General features: G+C 45.1%; 1 protein-coding gene across 5 annotated transcripts in view; it reads left to right on the forward strand.

The window, feature by feature from the left end:
* The window catches only part of OSMR (oncostatin M receptor), a 294,947-nt gene that overhangs the window by 207,698 nt on the left and 73,829 nt on the right, over nt 1-13,420 (forward strand). For all 5 annotated transcript variants that reach the window (XM_030193061.1, XM_030193063.1, XM_030193062.1 and 2 more), the window contains one exon: nt 10,771-10,847. In XM_030193061.1, coding sequence (XP_030048921.1) covers nt 10,771-10,847 — 77 coding nt within the window. The remainder of the gene's footprint in view (nt 1-10,770; nt 10,848-13,420) is intronic.

Raw genomic sequence — 13,420 nt, forward strand, 5'->3', positions numbered from 1 at the left:
ATTGGGAGGAATGCAAGACCCGTTGGGGAATATATGGGATTAGGAAGTTAGAAAGAAAAGCAGGAAATCCAGAATATAAGACCTGATAAACTCTTATCAAGTATTTATGGGATTTGATGAGCCAAGGCAGTCCGTGTTCAGCAATGATCAATGGGAAAATGTGATCATATTTTTTTCTTATCAAATAACAGCTTAATGGATGTGTCTTGAATAAGTTGTCTGATTTGGGTGAAGGACAAATTGTGATACAAAGAGTTATAATAATCTATTTTGGAAATAGCAAGAGCAAGAAGCAGAATCATAGCGCAAGAAAACTCAATGAGCATATTTGTGTAAGGGCAAAAAAAGCTCTTACTAACTACAAAGGAAATTTGTGTCTGAAATGAAAGAGAACTGTTGAGCGTAATACTGAGAAATTTTACAGAATCCTTCAGGGGGAGAGCAACCCTATGAATTCAGTGTGGAGAGAAAAAAGATAGAGGAGACTGAACCAGAAAAACAGTGGCCTCGAGATTTCAAAGATAGAACAAGAGGAATAAGGATCGAAAGGGTCAACGATTTGTATATCATCTGCATACATAAAAAAAAACTAAAGTTCCAGTGGTTGAATTAGCAATGCAGGTAGGGAGAGAAAGATATTAAACAGAATAGGATCCTTGCAAATAGGGCTAATAATTACATAGTTCGAGAGTTTGGGGAATGTGCCAGCTGATAGACTTGTAATTACCATTTGAGAGTAAAAGAGGTAAAAGTGGACTTTAAGAAGAACTGCATGGGTTGGATTGGAGTGAGGAGATGGAGGATTCAGAGATGAGACCACACTAACCACATGGGAAGGAGAAGTTAAATCAGAGTTGACAGAGATACTTGTAAGTGTGGTACTTAAAGGAGGATCGGGATCAGATGGGAGACTAGCAAAATCAGTGGGTGGGAGGGGGAAAATCATGTAGAAGAAATCACGTAGGGCCTTAACATTAATGAGAGAGAAGTTGACAAAAACATTAGGAGAAAGTAGCAAAGTAGGAACAACATAATTGGACTTGTTAAGTTTCTAAGAATCACCACATTCTATTCTGTTCCTTAGTCTTATATACCACTTCTACCGTTATAAAAGGTCCTGAAGTGGGTTACAAAAGAAATAAACTACAGGATACAATACCTAAAGATCCAGAAAGAATAGAAAGAATTCAGAAACATTCAGGTATCAGTGAAATAAAAAGTATTTAAATGTTTCCTAAATATAAAATATGAATCAGCAAATCTAATTACCTCAGGAAGAGTATTCCAAATTGAAGCTGTCTTATAAGAAAGGACTACTCCAACATTCTCTTTAATCGAACACCTTTAAAGGAGGAAAACATAAGCTTTAAAATTCTTGACCATCTACCAGAAAGTTTACCATTGGTAAAAGAAACAATGATAAAAAAAAATCTTCAGGAATATCCTCACAAATTTTTTTTTAGTTTAATTTCTTTTCTTGATTTTCGATACAAATATAAGCAAGAGCTCACAACATAGCAACAAGCAACATTTTACAAAGTATGGCAATACCGGAACTCACATTTAAGAAGTAGCTATCCATATCTAGGTTAAAATTAAGTTAAGAAAAGAGAGAGGTAGAAAAGAGGAAAAAAAAGGGGGAAAGAGGGGAGGCTGGAGGATAAAAATCAAAGTATAAAGCATGCATAGGCATCTAATGCAGTGCTTGTCGCTGTACAGTATCAAAATAAGATACAAGTGGTAGCCATTTCTCCCTATATAAATCAAAGCATGAAGATTTCTTTGCAAGGTGTGATTCGTATTTGTAGATTTGGAGCAATAAGTTCCACCATTCCTGGTAGGTGGCTTGGTGTAAGGACTTCCAATGTGAGAAGATTACCTTCAATGCTAAAGATAGCATGGTGCTAACTAGAGTCCCCTTCACTGTGAGTCAGCAAACTCTTGTAGCACTGATCCCTGAGAATCACAAATTTATAAGTGACTAGTAAAAAAGGCCCATTTCTGACACAAATGATACGGGCGCTAGCAAGGTTTTCCTCGGAGTGTGTGTGCGAGAGTGACTGTGTGAGAGAGAGAGAGTGAATGTGTGAGAATGACAGAGTGTGGGTGCAAGTGTGTCTGTGAGTGAGAGAGTATGTGAGAGAGAGAGAGAGTGTGTGTGTGTGTGAGACAGAGTGTGAAAGTATGTGTGCGATACACAGACTCTCTGTGAGACCGAGAGTGTATGAGATCGAGAGACTGAGAGTTACTGTGACACATAGAGAGTGAATGTGATACAGTGTGAGACATAGAGTGTGTGAGAGACAGTGTGTGAGAGTGAAAGAGAGAAAGACACTGACTGTGAGAGAGAGAGAGAGTGTGACAGAGATACCTCCCCCCCACCCTCTCTGGTCTCAGGACCCCCTCCCTCTCTGATCTCAGGACCCCCTCCTCCTCCCTATTTGGTCTCAGGACCCCCTCCCTCTGCCCCCCTCTCAGTTCTGTGGACCCCCTCCACTCTGGTCTCGGGACCACCCCACCCCCTCCCTGATCTCAGGACCCCCTCCCAGTGTCTCCCCTCTTTCTGCATCCTTCCATCCAGTGTCTCCTTTTTTTCCATACCCTTCCATCCAATGTCTTCCCTCTTTCTCTCCCCATCCTTCCACCCATCTACCCTCTCTCCTGATCCTTCCATCTAATGTCTCTCTCCCCCTCCTTCTATCCAGTGTCTATCTCTCTACCCTTTTCTGTTCATTGTCCCTTCTCTTTCCACATCCTTCCAGTCCTCTCCCCTTTCTCTCTGCATCCATTCATCCATCTCCCCCTTTCTCTCCCCATCCTTCCATCTGTTTTCCCTCTTTCTCTCCCCATCCTTCCATCCGTCTACCCCCCTCTCCCGATTCTTCTATCCCATGTCTCTCTCTCTATCCCCTTCTTTCCCTCCAGGCCCGCCCACGAAACACGCAGCACCAGCTCCCATTTCCGGCCACTTCTGCTGCTTCTGTTGAGTAGTAGCGGCCGCTACAAAAACAGCAGTTCTTAAAAAGGAAGCGTGGCACCACAGGCAGCCATCAGGCATTGGCTGTTGGCTGTGCAGTCGCTACTCTCGCCTCTCACGTCGCTGCGCTCCTCCGGGGTCTGTTCCAGGGGCAGTGACTTGAGAGGCGAGAGGAGCGGCTGCAGAGCCGACAGCCAATGCCTGATGGCTGCCTGCGGTGCCACGCTTGCTTTTTAAAAACAGCTGTTTTTGTTTTTGTAGCTGCCGCTGCTGCTCAACAGGAGAAGCAGCAGTGGCCGGAAATGGAAGCTGGCGCCGCATGTTTCGTGGGAGACTTGACAGGTCTGTGTTGAGTGGGCGAGCCTGGAGGGAAAGTGGCTGGGCCTGGGCGGCAACCTTGGGGGGGGAGCAGTGGCTGCAGTGACCTCGTGGGGGGTGGAGGGGGAGCGATGGCGACCTTGGGGGGTGGAGGGGTGAGCGGCAGCGGCGGCAACCTTGGGGGAGGGGCGTGGCGGCGATGACGTCAGCTAGGGCTTCGTAGCCTAGCAGACCATCTGAGAAGAAAGTCACGGACACAAGCAGGCAGACACATAGAACGTTGGAGGTGAGAATTATTATATAGAATTGAGCCAGGAAGGTAAAAAATGTCTACCAGTTGTGACCATATTTCTAGCCAGTATTTGCGAAGGCACACACAGTCAAATATAAGATGCTTTATATTACCCACGTGAGACTGGCAAGACCAGCATACACTAGGGTTAGAGGGAGCGATTACATGCAACTTATATGGCGTCCATAGAGATCTATGCATAAAGAAATACATAGACTGTGTAGTAGTGGAAGAGTTAGAGCATCTGATGAGGGACTTCCAAAGCTGTTTCCACAGTTTATCTGATATAGGTTGCTGTATGTCTTCCTCCCAACATCTACATAAATCTGTACATTTAGTGCGGGATTTGCTAAGAAGGTATTTGTAAATGTGGGAAGCAGCGTGGCCAGTATGCTGAAGCTTCAAATTAAAATCCATAAGCTCTGGGGTTTGGGTCAGGAACTGTGTTTGTAATCTACCTTTAGTGTTCTTTTTTTAATATGGTCTAATCTGGAGCCATTGGTAAAATTGGGCGTCTGATAGTGCAAATTCTGTTTTCAAATCTGAGAAGGTTTTTCATGTCTGCCTACTCATATGGATCATATCTTTTAAGGACCAAATTCCTATACTCTGCCACTAAGACCACAAAACTTGTTTATTGCCAATTTTAAAGTTAAGGTTATTCCATATAGAGGTGAGTGGCATATCAGACCAAGGGATATCCATCGATTTATCTAAGGATACCATTGAGTCGATAAGGGCTTGTTCAAAGGTTAACCATCTGGGTGGGGAGGTAACATTCACAGGAGCGATCCATTCCATGCCCTGCCGCATAATGAACGCTTTATGATAAAGCAGGAGATCAGGAAATTTCACTCCTCCATGCCTTTTTGGAAGCTTAAGTTTACTCAGACAGATTCTGGGCAACCTAAGATTCCATAAAAAGTTGGTGAGCATCTTTTCCAGGCGCCTATAAAAGGCACAAGGAAAGAGAAGAGGGATCATGCTCAATGTGTATGTGATTTTAGGGACTGTCATCATTTTAATAGTATCTAGTCTTCCCCACCAAGTGAGGTTTAATGGGGACCAGGTCGCCAGTGAGGCCTCAACCTGTGAAGTTGCTCTGATTTTGTTTTATTTTGTTTTGTTTGGTCATTTTTTCACCAGGGCTGTGGTTTCTAGGTGCTTCTCCTTGTCCATCTGTTTTATCTTTTTATTCCAACCTCTTTATCCCAACACCATCTCCTTCATCTCACATTTTGTTTTTTTCTGACCTTCGGTCATTGCGCAACTATGTTGCACTATTCAATGTGTTTTTCGCTCTCTATGTCAGCGGTCAACATTTATTACAGTTTATATATATTTTTAATTATTCATTTCATTTGAATTCACTTGCATTTTTAGCGTTTTCACTTTGACTTTCATTCTTCAGCAGTATCATACTTGTGTCGCTCTCTGTGGCAGCGGTCATTATTTTGGCACTTTGTCTCTTCTGTTTATTACAAGTTTTGACATATTTTTATTACTCAGTTCATTTGTATTCACTTTCATTTTTAGCGTTTTCACTTCGACTTTCATTTTTCAGCAGCATTATACTCGTGCTACTCAAGCACTCAAAGTTGGTTTGACGTGCAGCAGAGGTACTTCTCAGAGGAGGAGTCCTATCGTATCCAATCTGACCCCTCCCCTACAGAAGGAAGGAGGAAGTCTCCAGCTGAGTTAATTTCCTTCCCAGGTTTTGTTAGGGAAATGGTGGCTGTTATTCCCATTTGTTTGAAGATGGAGGACAAGCCCAGGGCTGAGATGTTCGAGATCCTGGACTACTAATCTCCTCTTAGGGGGTGAAGAGGGACTGTGACAGTCCCTCCACTGGATCCTGAAAGACAGTTGAAGAACTGAGAGTATCATCTGTTGGTCCCTGTCTTGCCCAAGAAGACACCACTTCTTGGTGTTGGAAAAGCCAGCAATTCTAGGGACTATGCTTTGGTGCCCCCTGGCAGAGAAGCTAGAACCCTGGATTCTTTTGGGCGGAAGATGTATCAGACCTCTATGCTCATCTCCTGTATTCAAACTTAACCATTTCTACATGAGCCTATATTTGTGGAACTTGGTGCGCAGTATGTCTGATTTGGCGGATTCTCTCCCATAGGAGTAGGCCGAATCACTTTGCTAGTTGGTGAAGCAGCAGAAGGCATGTAGAATGTTCTTGGCCAGGGGTGCTTATGATAATTTTAATGTGGCATCCAGGATCTCTGTCCAGAGTATAGCGATGAGCAGACTCTCCTGGCTGCATGTCTCTGACTTGGACCCGGTGATCCAGCGGAGGTTGGTGGATGCCACGTGCTGCGGAGATAACCTTTTTGGAGATAAGATGGAGGACATTGATGACCTCATCAAGAAAAAAAACTGACACCATTGACACTCTCCCGCCAGACGTCTTCTGCTCCTTCCTCCTCATCTAAGAGATTTTTGAGCAAGTCGAAGAGGGGTCCCTAATACTCTCAGAGATACAGGTATTCTCCTTCTTCTCACCACTCTCAGCAGACTCAGCCTCAGCGTGCTCATTCTTGTGAACAGCATTCACCTAAGGCCCAGCTAGCTCCCTAGGCAAAGCCGGGGATGAGCTTTTGACTTGCTCCAGCAGAGCATAGCCTCAGTAAAGGTAACTGTCCCGGTGGGAGGATGAATGTTTTCAAAGAAAGGTGGCCCCATGTCACTTATGACCGGTGGGTTCTCCAAATTGTCCATCTCAGTTACGCTCTGCATTGGTGTTAACTACCACCAAATTGCCCATCGAGAGCATCTCTCTTCAGCTCAAACAAGTACTTGCAGAGGAACTCTCCACCCTTCTAAAGGCCCATTCGGTCAAGCCCATTTCACCAGGAAAGAAGGGCAGAGATTCTATTCCAGGTACTTCCTTGTGCCTAAGAAAACAGGGGGGGATGCATCCCATCCTAGACATAAGGGCCCTGCACAAATTCCTGGTCAAAGAAAAGTTCGGGATTGTTTCCCTGGGCACCCTTCTCCCTGTGATTTAGGAAAATGATTGGCTATGCTCTCTGGACTTAAAGGATGCTTACACTCACATCCCGATACTTCCAGGATACAAGAGCTATCTTCAGTTTTGGCTGAGTACACATCACTTCCAGTACCGTGTGTTGCCATTTGGCCTCATGTTGCCTCCCAGGGTTTTCACCAAGCATCTTGCAGTTGTCACAGTGTCGCTATGCAGACTGGGAATCCATGTGTTCACGTCGAAGGAAGGAACTTAGGAGCCATGCGGAAAACTATTTGGGTTTTGAAGCTACTAGGGTTCATTTTAAACTACCCCGTCCCATCTCTATTCCATTGAGCAATTGGAGTTCATCGGAGCCTTGCTAGACACGCAGCAGGCATGGGCCTTTCTCCCTGTGCCAAGAGAACATAAGAACATAAGAGTAGCCATATACTGGGTCAGACCAATGGTCCATCTAGTCCAGTATCTTGTTTTCCAAACAATGGCCAAGCCAGATCACAAGTACCTGGCAGAAACCCAAATCGTGGCAGCACTCCATACTAAAAATCCCAGGGCAAGCAGTTGCCTGTCGCTCTTTTCACTCTACTAGGGTTCATTTTAAAGTACCCCGTCCCATCTCTATTCCATTGAGCAATTGGAGTTCATTGGAGCCTTGCTAGACACGCAGCAGGCATGGGCCTTTCTCCCTGTTCCAAGAGAACGTAAGAGTAGCCTTATACTGGGTCAGACCAATGGCCCATCTAGCCCAGGATCTTGTTTTCCAAACAATGGCCAAGCCAGGTCACAAGTACCTGGCAGAAACCCAAATCGTGGCAGCACTCTATACTAAAACTCCCAGGGCAAGCAATTGCTTCCCATGCCTGACACTCTTGTCGCTCTTTTCACTCAGGTCCGAGCTAGCCAGCAGTTCACATCTCAGAAGATGTTGAGGTTGTTAGGCCATATGGCTTCCACTGTCCACATCATGCCCATGGCATATCTTCACATGAAAACTGCCCAGTGGGCCCTAGCTTTTCAGTGGTGCCAATCCTTGAGGAACCTAGCAGATGTCATCCGAATGCTACCAGAGTTGGTTCTGTCTCTATTTTGGTGGACAGTTCTGTCCAGTTTGACTAGGGGTCTTCCATTCCAAATTCCTCAGCCCCAGAAGGTGCTAACGACAGATGCATCCGGCCTGGGTTGGAGAGCTCATATGGATGGGCTTCCCACCAGGGCACTTGGTCAGCTCAGAAATCAGACCTTCAGATCAACCTTCTGGAACTACAGGCAATCTGAAACTCTCTAAAGGCTTTCAGAGATCGGCTGTCCAACCAAATTGTACTCATTCAAACAGACAGTCAGTTTGGAAATGTACTACACCAACAAACGGGGGTACCCGATCATGCCCACTGTGTCAGGAAGTCATCTGGATGTGGCAGTGAGCAGTCCGGCATGGGATGCTTCTCATGGCACTTACCTGGCAGGCAAACCCAACTGCCTGGCCGACAGACTGAGCAGGGTCATGTAACTGCACAAGTGGTCACCCAACATGGGCATTGCCCATCAGATCTTCCAAGTTTGGGGCACCTCCTCGGTGGATCTCTTTGTCTTTCAATTCAATCACAAGGTCCCTCTGTTCCAGGTTCCAGGCCCACCCAGACTAGCATTGGATGTTTTCTTCCTTCTGAATTTGTATCCTTTCACCCTCTTGTGGGGAAGACTTTGCTGAAGCTCAAGCAAGACTGAGGGACCGTGATCATGATCGCTCCATATTGACCCAGGCAGATCTGGTTCCCTCTTCTTCTTCTGGAATTGTCCTCTGAAGAACCTTGGAGATTGGGGTTTTTTCCGACCCTCATCACTCATAATGAAGGATCTCTTCTGCATACTAGCCTCCATTTTCTGGCCCTCACGGACTGGATGTTGAGAGCTTAGAATTTTCTTCCTTGCATCTTCCAGAAGTTGTCTCCTGGGTCTTGCTGGCTTCCAAGAAAGATTCCACTAAGAGTTGTTACTTTTTCAAATGGAGGATGTTTGCCATCTGGTGTGAGGTCAAGGCCCTAGGTCCCCTTTCTTGCGTACACAGATCCTGCTTGAATACCTTCCATGCCTTTCTTAGTATGGTCTCAAGACCAACTCTGTAAGGGTTCACCTTAGTGTGATTAGTGCTTACCATTGCCTTGTAGAGGGTAGGCCCCTCTCTGGACAGCCTCTAGTTGTTCGATTCATGAGAAGTTTGCTTTTGACAAAGCCCCCTGTCAAATCTCCATCTGTTTCATGAGACCTAAAAGTCCTACTTACCCAGCTAATGAAAGCTCCTTTTGAGCCGCTGGATTGCTGTCATCTAAAGGTCTTGAACTGAAAGGTCTTGTTTTTGGTGGCTGTTACTTCAGTTCACAGTCTGTGAGCTTCAGGCCCTAGTGGCGGATCCACCTTACACTAAATGTCATCATAATAGAGTAGTTCTCTGCATGCACCCTAAGTTCCTGCCTAAGGTTGTGTCGGAGTTCCATCTGAACCAGTCAATCATTCTTCATTCTGTCCCAAACCACATGCCCATCCTGGCGAAAGTTCACTGCACAGCTTGAACTGCAAGCGAGCTTTGGCCTTTTACTAGGCCCTACAGACAGTCCACCCAGCTTCTTGTTTTGATCTCAACAGGATGGGGGTTGCCATCGGGAAATGCACAATCTCCAATTGGCTGGCAGATTGCATTTCCTTCACAGATGCCCAGGCTGGGCTGACTTTTGGGGGGGTCATGTCAAGGGTCATAATGTTAGAGCCATGATGGCATCAGTAGCACAATTGTGGTCAGCCTCCATTGAAGAAATTTCCAAGGCTACAACATAGTCTTCACTCCATACATTCACATCTCACTACTGCCTTGAGCAGGATACCTGATGTGATAGTCGTTTTGGACAGACAGTTCTGCAGAATTTGTTTGGGGTCTAGAATCCAACTTCACCCTCCTAAGCCCATTTTGTTCTGTTCCAGGCTGCACTCTTACACAGTTGTATATAGTTTCAGGTTAATTACTATTTCGTCCTCATCGTTACAAGGCCCAATTAACCTCTGGTTGATGTTTTCGGTGCACCTGGTAGCTAGGGATTCCCACATGTGAGAATATGGCCTGCTTGTCCTTGGAGAAAGCAGAGATACTTACCAGTAGCAGGTATTCTCCGAGGACAGCAGCCAGTGATTCTCACATACCCTCCCACCTTCCATTTGAGTTGTCTCCTTTTTTTGGTATGCTATGGTATCATACTGATGGGCCTGTCCTCTCACAGCAGGCAGGAAGGCACTCGCTTATATGTGGTGAGGATGCTGCATGTGCTCTTAAAGCTGTATTAGTTTGTTTAAGCTCCTCACGGGTGATGTGGATGATGTCATCCAAGTGTGAGAATGAATTGTCTGCTGTCCTCAGAAAATACTTGCTACAGGTATCTTCGCTTTATAGGGGCACATAGGCACTTATGCTGCTTTTATAAAATATGAAATTACTATTAATTGTCGATTGGATTTTCAGATAGTAACTACACCATACTCTTTTAGGTTAGGTTCTATATTCCTCTTTGAGCCATATTTCCATTCTCAATTCTCAACTTTTTTTCCAAATATTGTAGCAGCACTTAATCAACTTTTTTCAGAGTGTCCGTAATTGGGAATATCTCTCTATATAAAACGCACCTCCAACGTTCTGAAGCCTCCACAAGTCCCAACGTTCTAAATGCATGATGATGAAACCCGGAATTCGCCCATGAGTGCTGGCCCCGCCCCCTGCGTCAAACATCATTTGTTTACGAAACGGGCCTTTTTTACTAGTATTTAAGATAAGTTCTTCTAAAATACTCTGAAAAAAATGTATTAAGTTCTGCTAAAATATTTGGAAAAAGAGTTGAGAATGGAAATATGGATCAGTGAGGAATATAGCACCTAATCTAAAGGTGTATTATTCATTTGTGACATTTTTATCCCACATGCATGGTCTGGTCACTGTCTGACAATCCAATCAACAATTAATAATAATTTGTGAGATTGTTGTTTTATGTGGTGATATATTGCACTTTCTATTGAGAAAAGGTATTTTGTACCACAGGTGGGAAAGCGTTTATAAAATAGGCTTAAAATAGATGCCTTTTCAGACTTCTCACTAGGCATCCTGTTCCTGAATCAGGCCCTAAATATTACTATTCTATATTATTAATGCAGCTCCTACATTGGGACTTGACATCTGGAGAGAGGTGAGGCAGAATGCTGAAAACCGTACCGTGATCATATATTGGAAGGTGAGCTACTGCTATTGTATGGTTATGGAAGATAAAAGTGGGTTGCACAGTCAGATACAGTGCCATGTCATTCTTAACTTATTTGTACATCTTTCATATTCTGCAGCTTTAAAAAATACATCTCAAAAGTTATTGGAGTTTATTGCATTTATATATACAACATTCTCTACACTTTTAGGAGGAAATTGTATAAAATCCCTCCCACACATATGTCTATGATGGCTTATATATTGTTGGTGTGTGTACACAGGGGTGACGTTTGGGTAGAGAATAGGTGGAGTTTGCATGTACACACAAATTATAAAATATCTTAATTTATGCATGTATGTACATAAAGTACATGCTTTCATTTACACCAGCTCTCGAGCAGATGTAAGTGATCACGCCTGTATTCAATGCACGTTCTGTGCCACACACTAGTATTTTATAAAGATAAGTAGGGGTGTGTGTGCTGCATTTTGCCTCTTCTGATGCTACATCTTGGGGTGGGGTAAGGCAGAGGGACGATTCTGGGGCAGCTGTAAGCAATGTCTTTTCAGTGCTGCTGGACACAGGCAAGTTTGGAGGACCATGGGGGTTGGGGGGGAGGGAGAAAATGAGAGGACTAAAGGGTCACAGGAGTAGAGGTAAGAAGGGGGGGACTAAAGGGTCACAGGAATAGAGGTAAGAAGGGGGGACTAAAGGGTCACAGGAGTAGAGGTAAGAAGGGAGAGAGAGAGAGAGTTAGGGAAGAGAAGGGGATTCTGGGAATAGGGGGTGGAGTGTGGAGAGAAAAATGGCCAGGATGGGGGTGAGGGTGGAAGAGATACCAGGATCTGTGGGGGAAGGAGGACAAGGAAGAGATGCTGGACCCCTGTAGATGGTGGGGGGGGGGAGGAAGACAGAACAGGAGGGAAAGTTGTTGGGCCTTTGGTGGGGAGAGAGGAGGGTTGGAGAGGAAGAGATGTCAGGTCGTGCAGAGGAAGGAGGAGTAGGAAGAAATGCTGGACCCATAAAGGGGGAGGGTCGTAACAAGAGTGAGGGAAGAGAGAGGAACACCTGTTGTACCCCTGGGAAGTGGGGGAGGGAAGATATGCTGGCTGGGGGGGGGGGGGTTGGGGGACAGGAGGAAAGGAAGAGAGATGCTAGCCTGGGGACATGGGGGGGGGGGAACAGGGACACAGAGGGGTTAGGTTGGACAGGGCAAGAATAGGGGAGATAGGGAGATGATCAACATAGTAGAAGGATAGGGGCGGGGACATAGGGGAGATGCTGGGCAGAATTGACATAGAGAGAGAAGTGCCAAATGGATAAGGAGACCCTGTCAGGTATAGCCTAGTGGTTAGCGCAGCGGACTTTGATCCTGGGGAACTGGGTTTGCTTCCCCACTGCAGCTCCTTGTGACTCTGGGCAAGTCACTTAACCTTCCATTGCCCCAGGTACAAATAAGTGCCTGTATATAATATGTAAACTGCTGTGAGTGTAGGTGCAAAAAAAAAAAGAAAGACAGTATATCAAGTCCCATTCCGTTAAATCTATCTGCTTCTTTGTGTGCCCTAAGCACTAACCACTAGGCTACTCCTCCATAGATAAACATTCTGGGCAGAGGTTGAGGGACAGGATCGGGAAGATGCAGGGTTGGGGGGGAAAGGATAGGGATATGCTAGGAAAAGGGCTATCTGCTGTCATATTCTTTTTTTCTACCATTTGATGATAAAAATACCATAGGGTGAATAATTTTGAGAGTTGGGGTAGAAGAGCGAGAGATAGGAGATGCTGGGCACAAGAGGGTCAAGAGGAGAAAGTCCAAGATGGGGATGATAAAATGAGGGACCTGATGGGTTGATATAAAGAATGAATTTGGAATTTGATTTGTGTTATGATGAATTTTTACTGTTTTCTAAATTGTTGCAATTTATATAGCCTTGTAAGCTGCTTTGAAACTTGTGAAAAGTAACAAATATTTTACATAAATAAATAAAAGTGAGGTAAGAGGGAAATCAGGAATGCAGGGCAGAGGATTTATGTATCTGAAAATATTTTTAACCCACCTGTTTCAGATGGTGCACCATAACATCAAAAATATCCTACTACATAAATGAAGAGTGACCGACATGCCGTGCATGTGCAGAATAGCGCAGCTATTCTGCGCATGCGCGGCACGTCACAGGTCTCTCACGACGTGCTTACAGCCAGGACCAGATCGACCCTGCTGGGCAAATCAAGAGCCAGCACGCGCATGATCCCACCAGGACAGTCACCTGATTCTCAAAACTCTGGTGCTGTTCAAAACAGCACCGGAAAATACCATCCTTCCAGCGCTGAAAAAGAACTTCCCAATGCCCGACGCTAATAACATGGAAGTAAGGAGGGGGGACGTTCCCAGCACATGCTCACAAGACCTGTGCAGAGGTGCTGTATGGTAACTCCAGTAGTGAGGGGAGTCTGGGCTCCAGTGGAGAGTGATCCTCCTCCTGGGTAACATAGTAACATAGTAGATGACGGCAGAAAAAGACCTGCATGGTCCATCCAGTCTGCCCAAGACAAACTCATATGTGTATAACTTACCTTGAATTTGTACCTGTCCTTTTCAG

The sequence above is a fragment of the Microcaecilia unicolor genome, chromosome 2 (assembly GCF_901765095.1).
Source record: "Microcaecilia unicolor chromosome 2, aMicUni1.1, whole genome shotgun sequence".
NCBI lineage: Eukaryota > Metazoa > Chordata > Amphibia > Gymnophiona > Siphonopidae > Microcaecilia > Microcaecilia unicolor.